The sequence below is a fragment of the Coturnix japonica genome, chromosome 12 (genome assembly GCF_001577835.2).
Source record: "Coturnix japonica isolate 7356 chromosome 12, Coturnix japonica 2.1, whole genome shotgun sequence".
NCBI classification, from domain to species: domain Eukaryota; kingdom Metazoa; phylum Chordata; class Aves; order Galliformes; family Phasianidae; genus Coturnix; species Coturnix japonica.
The window spans coordinates 16,816,472-16,835,276 of NC_029527.1; the positions used below are offsets into that span (position 1 = coordinate 16,816,472).

Below are 18,805 nucleotides of genomic sequence, written 5' to 3' on the forward strand. Positions count from 1 at the left end.
AGGATTTATCTGTTTCTCCGTTTTGGAGTTGGTAGGCAAGGAAGTAGAAGATGGGAGATGTGTAAGCAACAGCTGAATAAAGGACACCTGAACCTCGTTGGGTTAATTTAGATCTCTGTCCTGCTTCTCTTTGCAGTATTACTGTTATGGAGCATTTTGGCTTTACCACAGATATTAACATAAAGCCTAAACTCCTTTCTTTGTCACATCTTCCATGGCTACAGTAGGTCAAATTTTCAAGCTGAAGGATACATATTTCTTAGAAAAGGGTATGTGTTTTTATCTATTGTGATCATCCATTATTTTGCTCACTAGGAACCCAATGCTAATAGTGTGGCTTGGAATACTCAGTGTGAGGATATGCTTTGCTTTTCTGGAGGGGGTTACCTCAATATCAAAGCTGGTAACTTCCCTGTCCATCAGCAAAAACTTCAAGGCTTTGTTGTGGGATACAACGGCTCCAAGATCTTCTGTCTTCATGTTTTTTCTATGTCAGCTGTTGAAGTTCCGCAGGTAAGCCTTTAATCTCATTAAGTGTGTTGCTTTACATTTCTTAAACGTGAATGCTTAAGATGTGAAGAAGCTCTTCTGAAATTTTCCAGTATTCTACTACCAAAATAATCGCCACTCTGAACCTTCTTTATCACCACTTAAGATGTAATGCACAATCTAATGAATCTAATTTCCTTTTCGTTGTTGGTGGTGGTTGTTTCTACTTCACTTTTTCTAATAGTAAATGCACTTCTATCCATTTTGGCTCTTGCGTTTATGATGTGAGTGTTACCTCTTCCTGTATTTGTACTGTGGGCTCTCCATGTACCTTTCCTCAGGTTCTCATTTCATGTTTCTATGTGTACGCCAAGCCCTGCTCTGTCTAGGTGTGTTTAGGTAACACCTCAGCTGTGCCTTTTAGTTTGATTAAAGCAGTCCAAGAGACAAACAAACAAGAAAAAGGGGGGAAAAAAACCCAACAACTGGCTTCTGACATTTCTGCACAAACGTTTGGCAGTATTTGAAATTCAGAATTGATGAAGGCAAAGGGCTCTGTGCTTCTGTTAAATTAATGGACAATACCACTGTTAGACCCATGTTTGTTCCTCAGAACTGTGCTGATCCCTTCACTGTCATCTGCACTGTCCAGCATGGTTGGTAGCTGCCAGATCTCCCAAGTCCAGTGTGCTATTTTAATGTGTCTTTAACATGCTGCAAGACACTAATATGCCTCGACATTTTTGTGCAGTGTTGTAGGGGCAGTTTATTCAAAACTCTGCTTTTGGTGGGAGAGAGTACCAAAAATATACAACTTTCAGATAAGTTGATAAATGTAGCAGAGGTCAATTTGCATGCTTTTTGTGGCTGCAAACCCAGAATTAAGCAAGCAGAAATGCTCTCTGCTCATCGAAAAGGTTTGATCTGTAGCTGCCAATCCGTGAATCACAGAATCACAGAATGACCTGGGTTGGAAGGGACCTCAAGGATCATGAAGTTCCAACCCCCCTGCCTGGCAGGGCCACCAAACTTCCACAAGCTCTTCTGTGAGCCCTGTTCTGTCTGTGCCAGCCTGCAGCAGTTGGTTTCCCTCCTGAATTCCATGCTAGAGCAGGTCAGTAAGAGTGGGCAGTGTCTTTGGGCTTCAGAGTGTCACTTTTGTGAGAATACCTTTGTCTGGAGTTTGCCAGTTTCTTGTGGCACCTCTGCTGTTGTGCTGGAGTATTTGCAGGGATGCTTCATCCTGGACTGCTGCTGCAGCCTTTAAGAACAAACTACCTCTGCCTTTACTCTGACTTCATAGATTGATTGTGTGTTTGTTTATTTGTTTTAAAAAAGCAACTCATCGTGCATTTTATCTAGCATGTTCAGCACTCAGAGGAATCAGAAGCATTCATTAACTGCTTTCTAATATGCTAGGAGCTGCAGATTTCAAGATGGGTGAGTTTAGAATATAATTAACCAAACTGGTCTGAAGATGCAGTGGTAATTGCTTGTTCTCTGAGGAGCTTGTACCGGTTGCAATTGGGATGTAACTTTTTCTCACTGTATCTAGAGAACTGCACAGATGCCACTCAGTGTTATGCTTTCTAACGCACATTTTCTGATGGAAATCCTCAGTCTGCGCCCATGTATCAATATCTGGAACGGAAAATGTTCAAGGAAGCATATCAGATTGCATGTCTGGGAGTAACTGATGCTGACTGGAGAGAGCTGGCCATGGAAGCCTTGGAAGGGCTGGAGTTTGAAACGGCTAAAAAGGTAAAGCAGTAATTGCTGGGGTAGTGAGTGGTGTCTCTGAGTTACTCTTAGTTGTGTGTGAGAATCTCAGTCGTTGATACACTAAACAAGGTCTTGAGATGACATTTTAAAACAGAAACCCAATTTATGTTTCTAGGTAAATGCCGTGTTCAAAATCAGAATTCAATATGAGGAAAAGGTTTCTTTCTTCTGCTGAAAAATGGGCAGGGCAGTTTGAGGGAAGTGGGAGCTGGTGAGCGGTGCTGCTCACCACCAGGTGGCAGCTAAGAATTTCTGAGCTGAATTTCCCCCTCCCCTTCCCTGCCGTTCCAAGTCTGTATTCTTTGTTTTTCCCCCCACAAAGTGTTGAAGATAACCTTAGCTTAAACGTGTAGATTTCGTACTGATTGTTACCTATGCATTAGCTTTCTTAGAAGACCTCAATGATGATGTATCTTTTTCATCTCCTTCTACCTGGAACCCCTTGTTTTTATGAGTAGTCTATAGGTGGGTGTATACTGAAGAACACATTTTTCTCTGGCTTAAAATACTTTCCCCATTTTCTTTCAGCATCTTTTCTCAAGTAAGAGAGGGCAAACTGAGTTCAATGTCGTAAATATTGTATGAAATACAAAACATTCTAAAAATAGGCAGGGAATGGACTGTAATGATGGACATCTTTTAATAACATAAATTTTTTTAGGGCATGAAATACCTAATTATTTTTTTCCAAAGTGGAGGCAAGGAAACTGCCAATAATTTCATTTTCATAGATGATTTTATGCCAATAGATGGCCTTAAAAAGAAGTTTTCAGTGCCTCCTTGGAATTTTAAAGCAGTGCCCTCTTAGAATTAGAGCGGATTAATATGAACAAAAGCAGCTTCTTGACATTAAAGGCTCTCACAGTTTCTAGTCTGATCTGGTGTAAGCAGAATATTCTGTGCCCTCTTAAGCACAAATTTAGTTATGAGTCTAAACCACACAGTCTGAAGAGTTAAATTTCTATTTTTTTTTATGCCTGACAAGGAAAAGTGCTAAGCTGCTGTAACTCACACGTGACTTTGCCGCCTGGGACTTTGGGCTGCACATTTATCTCCATTTGCAAAAGACATTACACCGTCTCACAGTATCATCTTTTGATTTGCTTTCTTCTCCCTTGGCTGCTTCTAGACTGAATTTTCAGAGTGGTATAAAAACTAGAATCATACTCAGTCTGCTTCAGCAGTCCGTGCGGTTATCTGCTATGCCTCGTTAACAGCCTCTTTAAATGTGTGTGTGTGTGTGTGTCGTGCCTCACACTGAATTAGAAAAGCTGTAAAATAGCCAGAATAGCATTATGTGGTGCTGGAAAAGGCATTTTGCTTTTCCTGGGGACTGATGTGTGTACCTGCTGGTGCCCAGCACTGCTGTTTGGTTTTGGTGATCAGCCATTTAGGTCTAACCTTCATCTTGTTTATTGTAACTCCTGAGGGGCCCCCATTGCAGTAAAAGCCCATCAGGTCAGGGACTGCACCAATGCAAAAAGCAGCAGATTTCTGCCTGTTCTACTTGCGTGAAAACAGCTTTATGCATGTGTTACCACCTTCTGTTGATTTCCTGGCTTTTCAAGTTAGTTGATTCCTTTTTTTTTCCACAGGCATTTACCAGAATACGAGACCTTAGATATTTAGAGTTGATCAGCAGCATTGAGGTAAGAGAATATTAAGGGGTAGTGTGCGAAGATGCACTGTGCTGAAAACAGTACTCTCTGTTCTGAAGAGACGTCTGTTCCTTCAGCACTTCTGACTGCTGGGTGTGCTTGGAGTGAAAAGTCCCAGTGAGCAGGGAGCCTGAGTTCTGCACGTGGCTGCAGCTTACTGCAGAACATGTAGATGTGGGGCACTGCATGGTGGGAGAACTTAAAAACTTTCTGGAAAACTAGAAAAGAATTCAGTATTCTATTAAAAATTGGTAAAATGCTACTATGCTAATGGAGCTTAGTATGGAATACTTCATAAACATGAGTTAATTAAGCTCTTCCTTACCCCCTGGAGGTAGGTAATTACTATTATCTCCTCCTTGCAGAGCCAGAAACAGGCCCAGAGAAATAAAATGACAAGCTCAAGTTCTCATGACGAGTCTGTGACAACTGGAAATAGAATTTAGGATCCCTTACTTCTCTGCTGTGCTCTAATCGGGACTTCTTGTTCTTTTCACACTTCTTGATAGAATCTCACTAGACAGTAGTGATCTGTTATGAGCACATGGAAGGATGTGCCATCACTTCTTGTCCTTTTGCAAAGACCTCTTGATGATGGTCAGGTCAAAGATCTACATCGAGATGGTATAAAGAGAATTCCTCTTTCTCTTGGTAATTAGATTTACACCTTCTATGAAGGAGTCCATTCCTTGCCTTACATGTCTGCAGAGCTGTCCTGGTTCTGTCGGAATGTCAGCTCTCTGCTGACTGCACTGAACTTCTCTTGGGGTTGAACGCATGACAAAGTTCTGTGTTAGGAATGCCCCTGGCTACCTTTTATTTCCTTTTTTGGGGGGGTAGATAAATATATGAGAGCATTCTCTCATTAGTAATAAAGTTCCTTTTCTACACATGCTTCTCCAGATCTGCATCCGTTGAGTATATTGTGAAGCTGCCATGTTATAGTCTGTTTAAGATTCTCCTTGTAGACCTGAAAATACTTCTTCTGAAGAGAGTTCTCCATCACTGCTTATCTTGTTTGTCAGATATTGGGTTCCCTTTAAAGCCTCTAAGGGTGTAAGGGTGTAAGTGGTAGTTCTGGTGGTTTTCTCTTTGTAATGATGCATTTCTTTCTAAAGGATGACAGCAGGAAACCTAACTGCCAGACCTCCGTACCTGACGAGATTCTGTGAACCCATTCAAAAATGGTGCAGCAATTGCTCTGATAATTATTTTAACAAAGTTTTTAAAGGGAACCTTTCAACAGCAGCCCAGTCATTAGGTGTGACCAGAAGCTGCAATGGCTGAGTCTCCTTTGGCAGTAGAGATCTGAGTTTGCCTAGACGAGGAATGTTTTAGCCTCTTAAGTGCAGTTTTCTTTGAATGTAGTTCATAGCTATATGTTTTCCTATAGAAAAGACTACTAAGAATAATACCTTTGTACAAATCAGGGCAGTAATGCATTTCTACAACAGAGGGTAGAACAAACACACATGTATATACAGCATTGCTCCCCTGTGTGATCACTGCCAAGGGTTTCTGTGTGACACTGCTCTGTGCAGGTGCTGTGCTGTGACTGTTCAAAGCATGAGCTCCTGCATGTGGAGATGGTGGTGGTGGCTCTAATTCTGATCCAGAGGCATGTTAACATACTTTGTGAAGGTGTTGGTTGCTAGCAGTTATTTCTATGTTTGTTTTTCCCCCCACCCGCACATACTGTTAGTTTAGCCAAATTTTATGCTAGTAAGTTTCTGTAAGAGAAAATAACGAACCTATCAGAAGCCTTTTTTAAAAAAATATTATTTTTTATTTTTAATAACGCAGCATAATGGCAGTGTGTGTTCATTTTCCTGTGTGAAATTGAGAGCAATGATTTTTCGTCAGTTTGGTTTGTGTTGTGACATTTAATTTTGCTCTTCCTAATTTTAATTAGAAGATTTAATCCTTTAATTATAAATTCACTAGAAACATGGGAGCAGCATCATTACCATACCCAGGTTTCAGTAACAGCTAAAATCTGAGCTTGAAATTCAGCTCCAATGGCCATTTCTCACCGCTCATCTAGAATATGTTCTCCCCCCTTTCTGTTTCTCCCCAGGAGCGGAAGAAGCACGGAGAGAACCTCAACGAGTTGTTCCTGGCAGATGTTTATGCCTACCAGGGAAAGTTCCATGAGGCAGCAAAGCTGTACAAAAAGAGTGGGCATGAAAGTGTGGCTCTGGACATGTACTCTGATTTACGCATGTTTGACTATGCCAAGGTAATAGTTTGCAACTGAATATTACATGCAGAAATACCTGCAAGTAGCTCGTGGCTTTTGAGTGCAGTTTTTCTTAGACACCACCAGGGATGACTTTTTGATTGTGAATAGTGTCATCCATAGTCATTTTTCTTTCTAAAAAGATAGATTTTTAGGTTTCCACGACAGTTTCTTTCCCACCATCTTACAGAAGAATCCCTTTGTTGTCTCCTGAAGTGGAAGTGAATGCACCAGGTGTTTCATTCACTTCTGTATGATGACAAAAATTTTTTTTCTTTCATAATTTGAATTTAAACAACTGCTTGAGTTCTGTATTGAAGTATTTTTCATAGCATCTAATATATTAACCTGCCACATTAGAGAATTTGCTTCTGAATATTCGATCTGTCTCGGCAGTTTTCTGTTCACATGAAGAAATAAATTGAATACTCTTTTAACATGTAATGCTTTTTATAGAGTGATATAAAAGTGTCATTTAGCTTTCAGATCCTCTATGGTGTTTTCTTGTGAGGATCCCTGAGGCTGCATGCAGTGCTCAGTGCTGTCTGTCACTTGTCAGAGCCTTACTCTGGCCAATACAGGACAAGGACTTCACTGTGACATGCGTATAAACTGTTCTAGCATAGATTCCACGAATAGTGCTGCAGAGATCATTTTCTTCCAAGAGTCTGATGTGTAAATTTGGGATTTTGCTAATATAAGATTGATTTTCTCTATTTTTGGCTGATGAGTCCTTGTTAGCTTCAGAGTTTTGGCTTCTAAAATAAATACATAAAGTAATTCATGGATTAAATTTTCCCCACAAGTCTTCGTAAATATCTTTTAATTCTTGGCAGTAGTCGTGTCTATCTTTAGTAGACAGAGAAAGGTCTTGTACCTCCTGTCTTTGCGAGTAACTTGCAGAGGAAACTGAAGATGTTAATTAGCATGTGAAGGAAGATTTGTGTGCAGGGATTGCGCAGTACATGGAAGAACATGAGAACCTCTCGTGTTTGCTGGGTATTTTTTCCAAGAAAAGATAGATGTGTGTGAAGTGGAGGGAAGTGGGGGCCAGTGCTGCCAAAATTAAGCAAAGGAGCCCCTTCAGAATCTGATTTTTGTTTGAGGTTGACCTTGATCAGTTCCACCTAGAGAGCCCAGACCAGAGGCAGAAACAAGGAAGCCTTTTGGTGCATTGACTCATTATCACAGCATCAGAAACTCACAGGAAACCTCCTTATACTCCATGAAGATGAGCTTTGGATGTTGAACTTAGCTTTAGGACATAAGCAGGAAAACAGGCTTTGTCACAGGTTGTTTGGCGTGATTCTTTGGCTTTAGCTTTTTGTATTCAGTGATGATCACTACATTGAATCATTACTCATTTGAATCAAGGCTGTGCTGCAGGAGGCAACACTGGAAATAAATCCTGCATGGAGATCATTTAAGATCTGATTTGGTTGTAGTTCTGTACCTGCTGACTGGCTGCATCTGGGAAAGTGGTGAATGATGGCAGTGGAACTGTGCTGTTAGTCTGGTTTTTCTGATATTTTTTACATTTTATTTTCTTAAATCTCAATCAGAATCTAACAGAAACATTACGGATATTTTTCTTTCCACCTTTCAATTCTGTCTCTGTTCTAATTTTTCACTTGGTAAAAAGGCTGTTTTAAAGGATGGTAGCCTGCTTCTTAACAGCCAGAACTGCCTTTAATTGATCTTCAAGTTTTGAAGTGCAGTTGTTTTTTTCCTGCTGTATGACATATGGGCAAAAGCACTTCCAAAATGGTCATTTTCACAGCATCCAGAACCACAGTCTGCATCACTGTGCAGAATTCCAAGCTCAGAATCACTCTTTAGAGCAGCTGCCATTCCTCGTTATAAAGTAACTTATTTGATTAGTGCTATCTTATTATCAAGAGTACTTGAAGAAAATGGGATTTTGTCCTTTATTAATTTGTAGCTTGGTGAGTGTGCGGATGCTTATGTGATTAGGTGGAGGTACTGTTCTTATCTAGGCACAGAGTAGGGTGATCTTTGAGAACGAAACAAACAGCACCTTCTTGGCTGTTGGATGTTCATTAGAAAAACCCTGATGTATTTTAGAATTTGAAATGTAAAGATGTTTGTGACCAGAAAATAATGCCAGTGTTTTTGTATTGTGCTATTTCAGGATTTTCTCCGATCCGGAGACCCCAAAGACACAAAGATGCTAATTAAAAAACAAGCAGATTGGGCCAAGAATATCAACGAGCCAAAAGCAGCTGTGGAGATGTACCTTTCTGCAGGCGAGCACATGAAGGCCATAGAAATCAGTGGGGACCACGGCTGGGTTGATATGTGGGTTATAGCTTCGTCTCAATATAATAAATCTTACAGTTCAGTGCAATTGAATTCTGCGTAACTTTTCAAGTAGACAAAACCTTTGTTTTTATGCAATAGAGTAAAGCTGTATTTGAAGCACCCCTATGATTTTTATTTTTAAAGATGCGTATGTTTAGAGTGTGGAGGAATTACAACAGTAAGAAATATGAATGGGTTAATCTGTATTATGAGACTGTCTTCTGAGATATGCATACCTTAAGGTTTTCACAGCACTCATCACAGCAGTGCTTGTGTATGGTAGCCTATTTCTGTTGTTTTAAACTGCAAGGAATAACAAACTAGTGGGTAGGGAAGACAGCTGGAGTGCAGGATTCCAGGAAGTAAATTCTTGGGCTACTCTGATCCTGGACAAATTCTCCTTGGTTTACAGCAGCTCATGCTTTGTGTCTTCTGCTGAGTTAAAATAAAAACTTAGGCAGGTGACTCAGCATTCCCTTGCCTCATTTTTCCTGGGTGGCAAGTGGAGTAATGTTTATTATGGCTCTTTTTTTAGGTCAGGGCTAGGGAAGTGTGTCCTGTGCAACTGAGTCATGTGGGATCCACTGCTTCTCTCTGTCTCTATGGCTGAGCACACTCATTGAAGACGGTTTGCTGCAGTATGGAAATGCAACCACGAGTAGGGATTGTAGAAACAGGTTTTAAGTTTGTAAAAGAAAAGATTAATGTTGAATATTTGCTGACAGCTGTTTCAGCAGCATGTTGTGTGGTACTGCTACTATGGTATTAAACAATCCCTGATTAAAAATGAGGTTATTACAATGTTAAGCAAAAGGTAAAGTGGTAAGGCTAGACCTGAAACACACGGCTTTTTTTTTTACCGCATCTAGGTTAATAGAAATTGCTCGGAAACTGGATAAAGCTGAGCGTGAGCCTCTGTCAAAATGTGCCTTCTATTTTAAGAAACTCAATAACCCTGGCTATGCAGCAGAAACCTACATGAAGGTTGGTGACCTGAAAGCCTTGGTCTCTCTCCACGTGGAGACACACCGCTGGGAAGAAGTAAGCACTCCTTCTGGTTTCTGTTTAAAGCTACTGCTGTTGTTGCTGACTGCATGGCTTCATCCACTGCAGTGAAGGGAGAGGCAAGGAGGAGGCAGGCTTCTGGAGACTGTGGTTCAGAGTGCAGAGTTAATTTTGTGTGCTTATTGTTTGCTTGTTTTCTGAGTTTAACGAGTGATTTTGTTTTGTTTGTTTTACTCAGTTGGTTTTCTTTTTTTTTTTTTTTTGGCTGAATGCTTCTTGGCCTTGCTTCCCAGTACCTAGTTGTGCCTACCTGTGGGTAGTTGCTCATTTCCTTTGCAAATCCACAGATTGCTTCTCATCTATTAGAAGGAATGAATAGTAACTGTACTGTGGGAAGTTCTGTTTTGAACTGAAGTATTTTTCCGACTTGGACGTGTGTGAGTGAGCATATCATAGGTGTAACTTAGACCTGGTCAATATCTGCTCTGTTAGTGTGGACACCACTTTATGAACTGGTTTTACTGTTGGGTGAAATTTTGCAGACTTCTCTGGGATTTCTGTGGAAAACATGATCCTGTCACCATCATGTACTTCAAAGTTGGGGTCACCATCAATTCTGCTCTTATTTCTTCAAATTAAGTTTTGATAGGTGTAGGTTCTTAAGGAAGAATTGAAATATTCTAAACCCTTTAATTGTTTAAACTAAGCAGCATTCTAGAAATGACTTTGTTATGTACCTCAGGCATTTGCTGTGAGTGAAAAGCATCCTGAATTCAAAGATGAAGTCTATGTCCCTTATGCTCAGTGGCTAGCAGAGAATGATAGATTTGAAGAAGCCCAAAAAGGTAAGACTTTCTAATGTAGCACTCAAAATGTTCTCTGTACTTTTCCTATGCAGAATATGCTGACTTTGCCCTGGAGAATTTCGTATTGGTCGTTTCAAAAACAAGTACAATCAGTATCTTCATGCCTGTCTTAAAAGTAAAGTAGCGGGAGGTCTCCTTTATTTAACTGCTAAGTATGACAGACCAACCAGAAATAGTGACATCCAAATATAGCTTCAGATTTTTGATGTCATGACGTAATTGAGCACAACTTTTGGCTTAAAAGCTGAACTGTGTTTTGTTAATACTTTTATCCCAGTAAGATTCAAAATGTAGCAGGTACCTCACAAGCTGGAGTGGAAATAACAATTTTTCCTTTTATCTAGGTAAATTTCACTTTGTGCAAGTAACATTTTCATCTTTAAGAGTTTTCATGGATATTATTAGGCTTATAAAATTACATAAAGAGAATGGTCAAGCTTCTACCGTGTGGATGGGCTTCAGAATTTTACTTATAAACTGTGCCAGGGATAAGGAGAAGTTGAAGCAAGATCTGTGTGGAGCCGGCATGTTTTCAGTAGCTGCTTTACTCAGGTGCAGCTCCATGTGACTTCTGCATCTGCTGTTTCCACAGCCAGCTGGGATCTAAAAGTGTAACCGCATTTGCTTACAAGGCCAAGCTAGCGCTATGCCAGCCGTGAGCTGTCTCTATGCAGCACTAGGCTGCACATCTTGGCACTAAACCTTTGAGCAGCTGAGTGGTTTGCACATACAGATCTGTGAATATATGTGTGTTGTTCCTAGCTTATTCCTCAAAGCTCCGTGCTGTTCTGTCTTGGCTAATACAAATTCCACAAAACTGGGTGAGCAGGAGATCTCTGTGTGGGTCTGGGAGAATGTGGTTTTAATGGAGTTGATTTAAATCAGGAGGCAATTGTTATCTTTATTGCACTTTATTTCATTCCTTTATTGTGTTTATGCCAAGTGAGAAGTCAGAATCTAACTTTACACTGGCTTCTGAAGTTCACTGAAAGAGAAGCTGTTAATGAGTGCTACAAGGATATAATAAATAATATAATCTTCTAAAACATTCAACATTACTGACTAGAACTAATTTGAACTTACTGTAGTTTTAAATGCAGGTGCAATCTGCAGTGTTTAGAGATTGCAATTGCTTGAAAACAGATCTAATGATTGTTGTGCTTTTGCTCTTTCCTATATTAAAGAACAACAAAAACACCGGAGGTGTACAAGACATAGCAGCTCAAGAGCCCCCAAGACAGTGCAAAAGCCACAAAACACCTACAGCTGCATCTCATGTTCCATTAGTGTTGCTGCTTTCAAGTAGAAAATACCAGTGTATAATCCCTTCATACTGCCCTGGATAGATGATTTGATATTGTCTGAATAGACTGCTCTTAATTTAAAAACATTAATTTCAGCTAATTGATATAATTGCCCTGTAAAATCCTCTTTGTTTTGTCTTTGTAGCATTCCACAAGGCTGGCAGGCAGAGAGAAGCTGTGAGAGTGCTGGAGCAGCTAACACACAATGCTGTGGTTGAAAGCCGATTTAACGACGCAGCCTATTATTATTGGATGCTTTCCATGCAGTGTTTAGATATAGCCCAAGGTAAGTAACTGAAAGGCTTATATTTTTACCTTCTTGTGCATGTAGGCAGACAATTGCTAAACTGTGATAGCATTGCTGCAGCTCCTTCACTATTTTTTTTCTTTTATACTGTGCATAGTTTTGGCATACGCTATTTTTGTCTACTGGTTTTCCCATGCTCTTATGTAAAACAGATGAGCAAAACAACAACAGCAGTGTGCGTAGGCCTTGTTTTGAAATCTGGCTGGAATCAAAATAGTGCATCCTTGGGAGCCTGTGTCCTTGTGTAGCTTCCCTCAACACGCTGCAGGTAGAGCAGTGACTGAGGGGTCCACGTACTGGTATCTGCAAGGTGGTTCTGGAGCATAAGATCTGCTTAGTACTTGAATGTAGGTAGGGGAGGTACTTTACAAATTGTTTCTGCCAACAAATACAAAACTGTGAGCTATCATCTTGTCTTCTGAGTGTATTTCTCTGGAAGAGAGGTAGAGCTAGTGCTTAGGAGAACTAATTTGCCAATGAATACCAGGGTTGATAGTACTGTGTTTTGCTCAGTGCTTTAAGTGCCTTTTTATTAGTTCACCTGAGAGTGCTGATATGTTGCCTCTGAGGTATTGTGTGGAGATGCAAACTGTTCCAGTTTTTTTAGTAGTGTGTTTAATATCCATGAAATGTTTCAAAACTCATTTTATTTGTAAATTCTGAAGGTATGAATGAGCTTTACAGAGATGCACAGCTGCTCTTTTCTCCCTTTACCTAACCTGTAGCCTCTAGCTATATTAAAGCCATTACCACTCATATTTGAGCATGCTTTTTTTTGAAGTAGAAACTTGCTCCCAGAAGTAGCAAGACTGTATAACCTGTGTTTTGCACAGGTAGATGGGGGACACTTGGGCTGGTGTGTACTTCATTTGGGAGTATCACTGTATGTTGTTTTCTTCACACTGAGTCTCAAAGGTTTACCTGGGGGGGCTTACACTAATGCCTTTCTCTCCGCAGAGAATGAAGAACAGCAGACTGAAATGTTGCAGAAGTTTCATCACTTCCAGCAATTGGCAGAAATCTACCATGTCTATCACTATATTCAAAGATACACTGTAAGATATTTACTTTAGAAGTTGTGTGTGTATTCCTGAATGTTTTTCTTTCAGAAGTCCAGAGATAAAGAAACATTTAATGACTTCACACAATTAAATAGAGTGTAGATTAGTGATACTGTATAGCAACATTTCTCTGCTTTCTGTTGTACTGCAGAAGAACTTCTCTTGTCGTAGTTCTTAAAAAGTGCCGTGCCATTTTAGCAGATGTGTGTTTGTCTCACTGTGTACATAGAGAATATGAGCATGGCTGACTCTCCACCCCCAGTACTTTCTTTGCTGGCTGTGTTGATTGGTTCCAGCACCCCGGATCTCAGGTCCTTTACAGGTTGCAGTGGGTTCTTCCTTTAATTGGGGAAAGCAGGTTTATACAGAAGACACCCTCATTCAGAGATTCCCACAGCATGTTACCTCTTATCAGTGGTGATATATGTAAACTTCTCCAAAAGATGTGCAGTCTTGAGAGGAGAGCTCCTGCTGCTCCCAGCAATTATAGTAATGTTCCTACAACTGTTGGTGAAAATATCTTCTGTGGAACATATGAGAAGCCTCTAATCTATGCCCTTGCCCAAAAGACGACTCTGTGCAACCAAGGTCTCTGCTAGTCAGGCTATGTCAGACCTTTCAGTGGTGGAGGCTGCCCACTGTTCATGCCTTGCTTTTATATAGCCTGGTAAGGATTCTATTTTAGCTGTGTGGATCCCTTTCTGTCTTTTTCTGTGTGTAACAGGCATGAACTTTGGTGTTTAACATGTGAAATCCGCTTGGTGTGTTCTGTCAGCATCTGCTCTTTTAGCAACTGCATGAACTGCATGACAATACTTGGGATGCCTGGTATTGTGATGTGTAGTGATGTGAATTGTCTTAGAAATGTCTCTATTTTTAATTCCACAGGAGGAACCTTTCAGTTTCCACTTGCCTGAAACACTCTTCAATATTTCCAGGTTTCTGCTTCACAGCTTAACAAAGGAGACTCCCTTGGGGATCTCAAAAGTGTATCCTTCCAACACTGCACAGAATCTAGAGGCTGAGGTACACTAAAAGAGTAATTGATGTTGAGCCACAGTGCAGAGATCTACTTTGGGTTATGTTCAGTTTCAGCTGTGGGTTGTAGCTAATTGAATTCGATTTATGCCCCTAGGGAAATAATCAGCACCTTCAAACCATTGTTTTTAACTGCACTGTCTTCTTTTTTTTTTTCCTTATCGTCTTGGAGAGCTGAACAAATCAACATGTAATTCTCAGCCACCCACCCAGCATGATGTGTGACTTTGTCAAGGAGTATTAGTCATCCCAACAGGATGCTGGATCTGAATCTTGACAACCTTGAGCTCAGATGGGAGCAGGGGGAAAAAACAGCCACTTTTGCTCCATCTGAGGCTGTTATAGCTGTGCAGTGTCTCTCAACCTACCATTTGCACAACTTTGTGAGTGCATGTTGCATCTTTTGGAAGTAGAATCATAGAATCCTTAGAGTTGGAAAGGATTTCTGAAGGCCATCTAGTTCAACCCCCCCTGCAGTGAATGAGGAAATCCACAGCTAGATCAGGTTACCTCATACAAGGCCTGTGCGAACGCTGCAGAAATGCATCTGTCCATAAAAGACAACAGAAAGGGTCACTGACTGACAAAGGGAAGGCAGTTTTTCTTCCGTTACGGCTCTGGATGGGATGTTTGCTTTCCTATTAGTAACTTCCTCACTTACATATACTTCCAAAATGTCTTTCCTAACGTGTGTTGTTAGGGTTGTGATTGGTAGCGTTCAGAACAGCAGTTACTGTTACATGCTAATGAAAGAGACAGCCCTTGGTCACTGACATGGAGCTGGTGCTGCATTCTTCTTACTAGGCAGTGTGTGCTTAACGGGTGTCAGTGCACTGATGGTGTTCCAGTAACGTTTTTGGTTTTGTTGCTGTTATTTTTTTTTGGTCTGGGTAAAATCCATTCAACCTAAACAAACTTCAGCGTGGAGGTCAGATTATTTAACCAGGTAGTATTAATGCAGGGTCAGTTCCGTACTTCAGTTATAATCACCCCCAGACATTTTGATAGGCCTTTCACATTTGCTTGTTTAAATGGAATTTTGTATGCACATTTATTTTGTTAAGGGCAGTTTAAAGTATCAGTGTGGAATATGCCTCTTCATACATTATAAAGAACATTCATATCATTAGAAAGAACATTGTATTTTTTCCTAAATACATATTTTTATTCCTTAATTTAGTTACAGTAATACATTATTTGCCTTGGCAAAGCAGAGTAAAGCTCTGGGTGCATATAAACTGGCACGTCATGCTTACGACAAGTTACAGGGACTGCAGATCCCAGCTAGGTTCCAGAAATCCGTAGAGCTGGGCAGCCTGACAATCCGATCCAAGCCATTCCATGACAGTGAAGTAAGTAGCTTCATGCTAATCATTAATATACAAGTCTAATTCAAGAATCTGAGTTATCATATACACAAAGTCTGAAACATATTAATGCGTAGGTCTGTTTTAGAATTACATTTCTGCTGGAAACAGTCCTTTTATTGTTATCCTTCAGGGCAGGCTTCCTTTTGTTCCTGAGAGCAAACTAAAACCAGTTCTTTCTTTATGGCAGCTTCTCTCCTCCCTCTCCTTTCTTTTATCTACCTTCCTCTCTGCCTGTTAACTCTGTCAAGCCTTTTTCTGCATGGTCTTTGTGTGTTTCTGCAGCTGGAGGTCACTTTCATTTGTCCCAACTCCTAGCACTCCTTCCCTCCTCCCCCTATCCCTTGGGTGACCTTCCTTCCTCAAGTCTTATTTTATCACCTTTTCTTCTTTAACTGAAGTCTGAATTTCTGCAGTGCTCTGTAAAGCCATGTCTCATGGAGTACTCGCTAAAAATAAATTGTATTGTACAAGTGAACGTGTACCTGGCCAACTGAAATAATAGAAACAGAGTCTTAAGAATGGCCTAAAATAACTGTGCTCTTGAAAACAAGAGATTAATTGACTGGAGAACTTGAATTTGACCAAAGCTGTGAAGGAGACGAAAAAAATGGCTTCAGTAACCTTCTGTTCAACTTCTTTTAGTACTGTGTGTTTGATACAAAATTCTGCTCCTTACCACAAAGACAAGGAGAAATTTCATTGTTAGAGCAGCAAAGACAGCTATGTCCAGATGTTAAAGGATTTGATTTCACAGCAGCATTTCTTCAGGTTATAGGCTGATGTAATATCAGTGGTGTAAACCTAAGGAACTTGTGTTTAGTTGAAACCGAGAGTACTTTCTGTGCTGACCTGTTTGCAATCACTGTGCTATGTGTGTGTCTTTGCAGGAGCTTGTGCCCTTGTGCTATAGGTGCTCTACCAACAACCCTTTGCTCAATAACTTAGGGAATGTCTGCGTTAATTGCAGGCAGCCTTTCGTCTTCTCCGCTTCTTCCTACGGTGCGTTGGAGTATCACTTTTTGTTGTGCTTTTCAAGTAGGTAAATGTTAAAGTGAGCAGGGTCAGTTTGTACTCAATTTGTTCCTGATGCAGTGTTGTTTGGACAAACAAAGCCTTCCTTTGGACGTTAGATTGGACTGAGCGAATGCTTCTTCTACCAGGGATAGCTGCATTTCACAGCAACAAAGCATTGCTGCGTTTTGGAAACCTGAATGTATAAAGAGTTTAGAGCACAGTTTGGGTCTGTGGGGCGGTTGGTTTTGGTTTTTTTCATCATGAGAACATGTGGGGGAAAACACCATTACAGAAAGTGAAGGATGTTACATTTGTTAAAGGGCACAGTGTTTTCTGGGAGGTGGTTCTGTCATCGTGCCCATCCAATGCTCCCTGTTTTCACACCCTTTAGAAGTACTGCATCTGGTTGAGTTCTATTTGGAAGATGGTATCACGGATGAAGAAGCTGTGTCTCTCATTGATCTTGAAGCTCCGAGATTGAATAAAAGCAGGAATAAATGGCAAGAGATGATGAGTGGTGGTATCCTGCTAATTAAAAACCGCTTCCAGTTGCTTTCTTAGGAAAAAAGGGAAACAACAATTTGGTTTTTTTTGTTTGTTTTGTTTTTTTGGGGGAGTGAAGGTTGGGGGGAGAAGCTTTTTTCTATCATATGACAAAAAACATGTTGTGTTTCCTTTTTACATTGGTGTAACAACCAGAGTGCTCTTTTACCCAGATATTTTTGTAAAGCTTGTTCATCACAAAAACAGTTCTAATCATGTGGAGTTGATCTTTTTAGCAGTGCGATGCCACGCTGCACCTATTCTGTGGAGAGTGTGTTATTTCCTCCCAGTAACAGCTTGGTTCAGAGGCTGCTTTCTCCTTCACAAGGGAAACCAGCGTTGACTTATTTCATAACCACCTGTTTTGTAATGTTTTGGTACCCAGAGCCCCTGTTTCTGTGGGGCTGCATAGCACCGGGTGCAGAGCAGCACACAAGAAAACACAGTCTCTAACTAAAATGACTTGAAATGTAACTTAAAGAAGTTCTTTGTGTGCTTTCTGCAATGTCAGAAGCAGACAGACAGGAAATAAGGCAGAGCTGGTGTCATTTTTGGTTATAGTAAATTTTGCTGCTCTGCAACAGTTGCAGTGATGAAATTCTGCAGTTAGTGTAATCAGAGCAAGCCCTTCTCCAGTATGTTCTATAACAGTCTGGGCAATGTAGCAGTTTGGGAATACTTTGACCTCTGGAGCAACAAAGGTCCCAGTCCTGCTGGACTGATGTTCTGTTTATTCTGTGAGATAGAGCTCACAGCTGATCTTAGAGGAACTGTAGTTCTTCCTTAAGAAATATACCTAGATGCACAAAGTCTGAGGCTTAACGACAGCACGGTTATTATTGAAGACGATGATCCCTTTACTGCAAAACTGAGCTTTGAGGTAAGAGCTGTGTATGCATCTTGCAGCCGTGTATTTCTTGCTACCAGTAGGAATCCGGAGGAGATTTTGCCTTAGTGCATGCTGCTCTTCTTGTGCGAATGTGTTGTTAAAACAGCTGGCAGTGAGGTTAGAACCAGGCTCAGGCCAGTTCTGTATTAGCTTCTTCTACCGAATTGTACTTTGCATTTCACAGGATCTCACTAATCCTTAAAGGACTTTGCAGTTGGTAACAGTAGTTTTTTCTAAACCTCCTTACCTGCAGCAGGGCGGCTCAGAGTTCGTTCCTGTGATTGTGAATCGTGCTGTTCTACAGTCAATGAGTCGGAGGGATGTCCTGATTAAACGCTGGCCCAAGCCGCTGCGGTGGCAGTACTACCGTTCCCTGCTGCCTGACGCCTCCATCACCATGTGCCCCTCGTGTTTTCAGGTACTTTTTGTTGAGGATTAAAAAACCCCAAAGCCCACAGCACCTGAGAAATCAGCCAGAAATTGAAATAGTCGATATGCCACACTTTGAAATACATTTAGTAAATTAACAAGTGATGTAGAGACAGAAGGCAGCGGATTTGTATTTACTCCTTTTGCTATGCCTCTCTGACATTCAATCTGGTCTAGCAGGGAGTTACCCCATAAACTCAGTTGTCCTTTTGTTCAGTCCCTCTAGGAACTCTTCCTCCGCAAGAATGGCTTTCTGAAATACAGTACAGTCTCACTTGGTTACATGCTTTCCAATTTTCATCCTTCCCTCTGCAAAAGTAATTGATTGGTTTGTGCATCTTCAACTACATTGACAGCAGACTGTGCAATATTTGAAAGAAAAGGAGGTTATCAGGAGTACTCAGCATGGCTTCACCAAGGGGAGGTCATGCTCGACCAACCTGGTGGCCTTCTATGATGTTGACACTGGCTGGGTGGATGGGAGGAGGG

General features: G+C 40.8%; 1 protein-coding gene across 4 annotated transcripts in view; it reads left to right on the top strand.

Moving 5' to 3' along the window:
- IFT122 (intraflagellar transport 122) overlaps positions 1-18,805 on the top strand; it is a 28,713-nt gene that overhangs the window by 9,207 nt on the left and 701 nt on the right. For 2 of the 4 annotated variants that reach the window (XM_015875127.2, XM_015875128.2), the window contains 15 exons: positions 316-513; positions 2,110-2,250; positions 3,867-3,920; positions 6,007-6,168; positions 8,321-8,487; positions 9,360-9,531; positions 10,238-10,340; positions 11,811-11,951; positions 12,930-13,027; positions 13,922-14,022; positions 15,258-15,423; positions 16,329-16,440; positions 16,847-16,975; positions 17,799-17,878; positions 18,141-18,305. In XM_015875127.2, the coding sequence (XP_015730613.1) occupies positions 316-513; positions 2,110-2,250; positions 3,867-3,920; positions 6,007-6,168; positions 8,321-8,487; positions 9,360-9,531; positions 10,238-10,340; positions 11,811-11,951; positions 12,930-13,027; positions 13,922-14,022; positions 15,258-15,423; positions 16,329-16,440; positions 16,847-16,975; positions 17,799-17,878; positions 18,141-18,305 (1,989 nt within the window). The remainder of the gene's footprint in view (positions 1-315; positions 514-2,109; positions 2,251-3,866; positions 3,921-6,006; positions 6,169-8,320; positions 8,488-9,359; positions 9,532-10,237; positions 10,341-11,810; positions 11,952-12,929; positions 13,028-13,921; positions 14,023-15,257; positions 15,424-16,328; positions 16,441-16,846; positions 16,976-17,798; positions 17,879-18,140; positions 18,306-18,805) is intronic. The other 2 variants (XM_015875126.2, XM_032447345.1) reach the window with 2 other exon arrangements.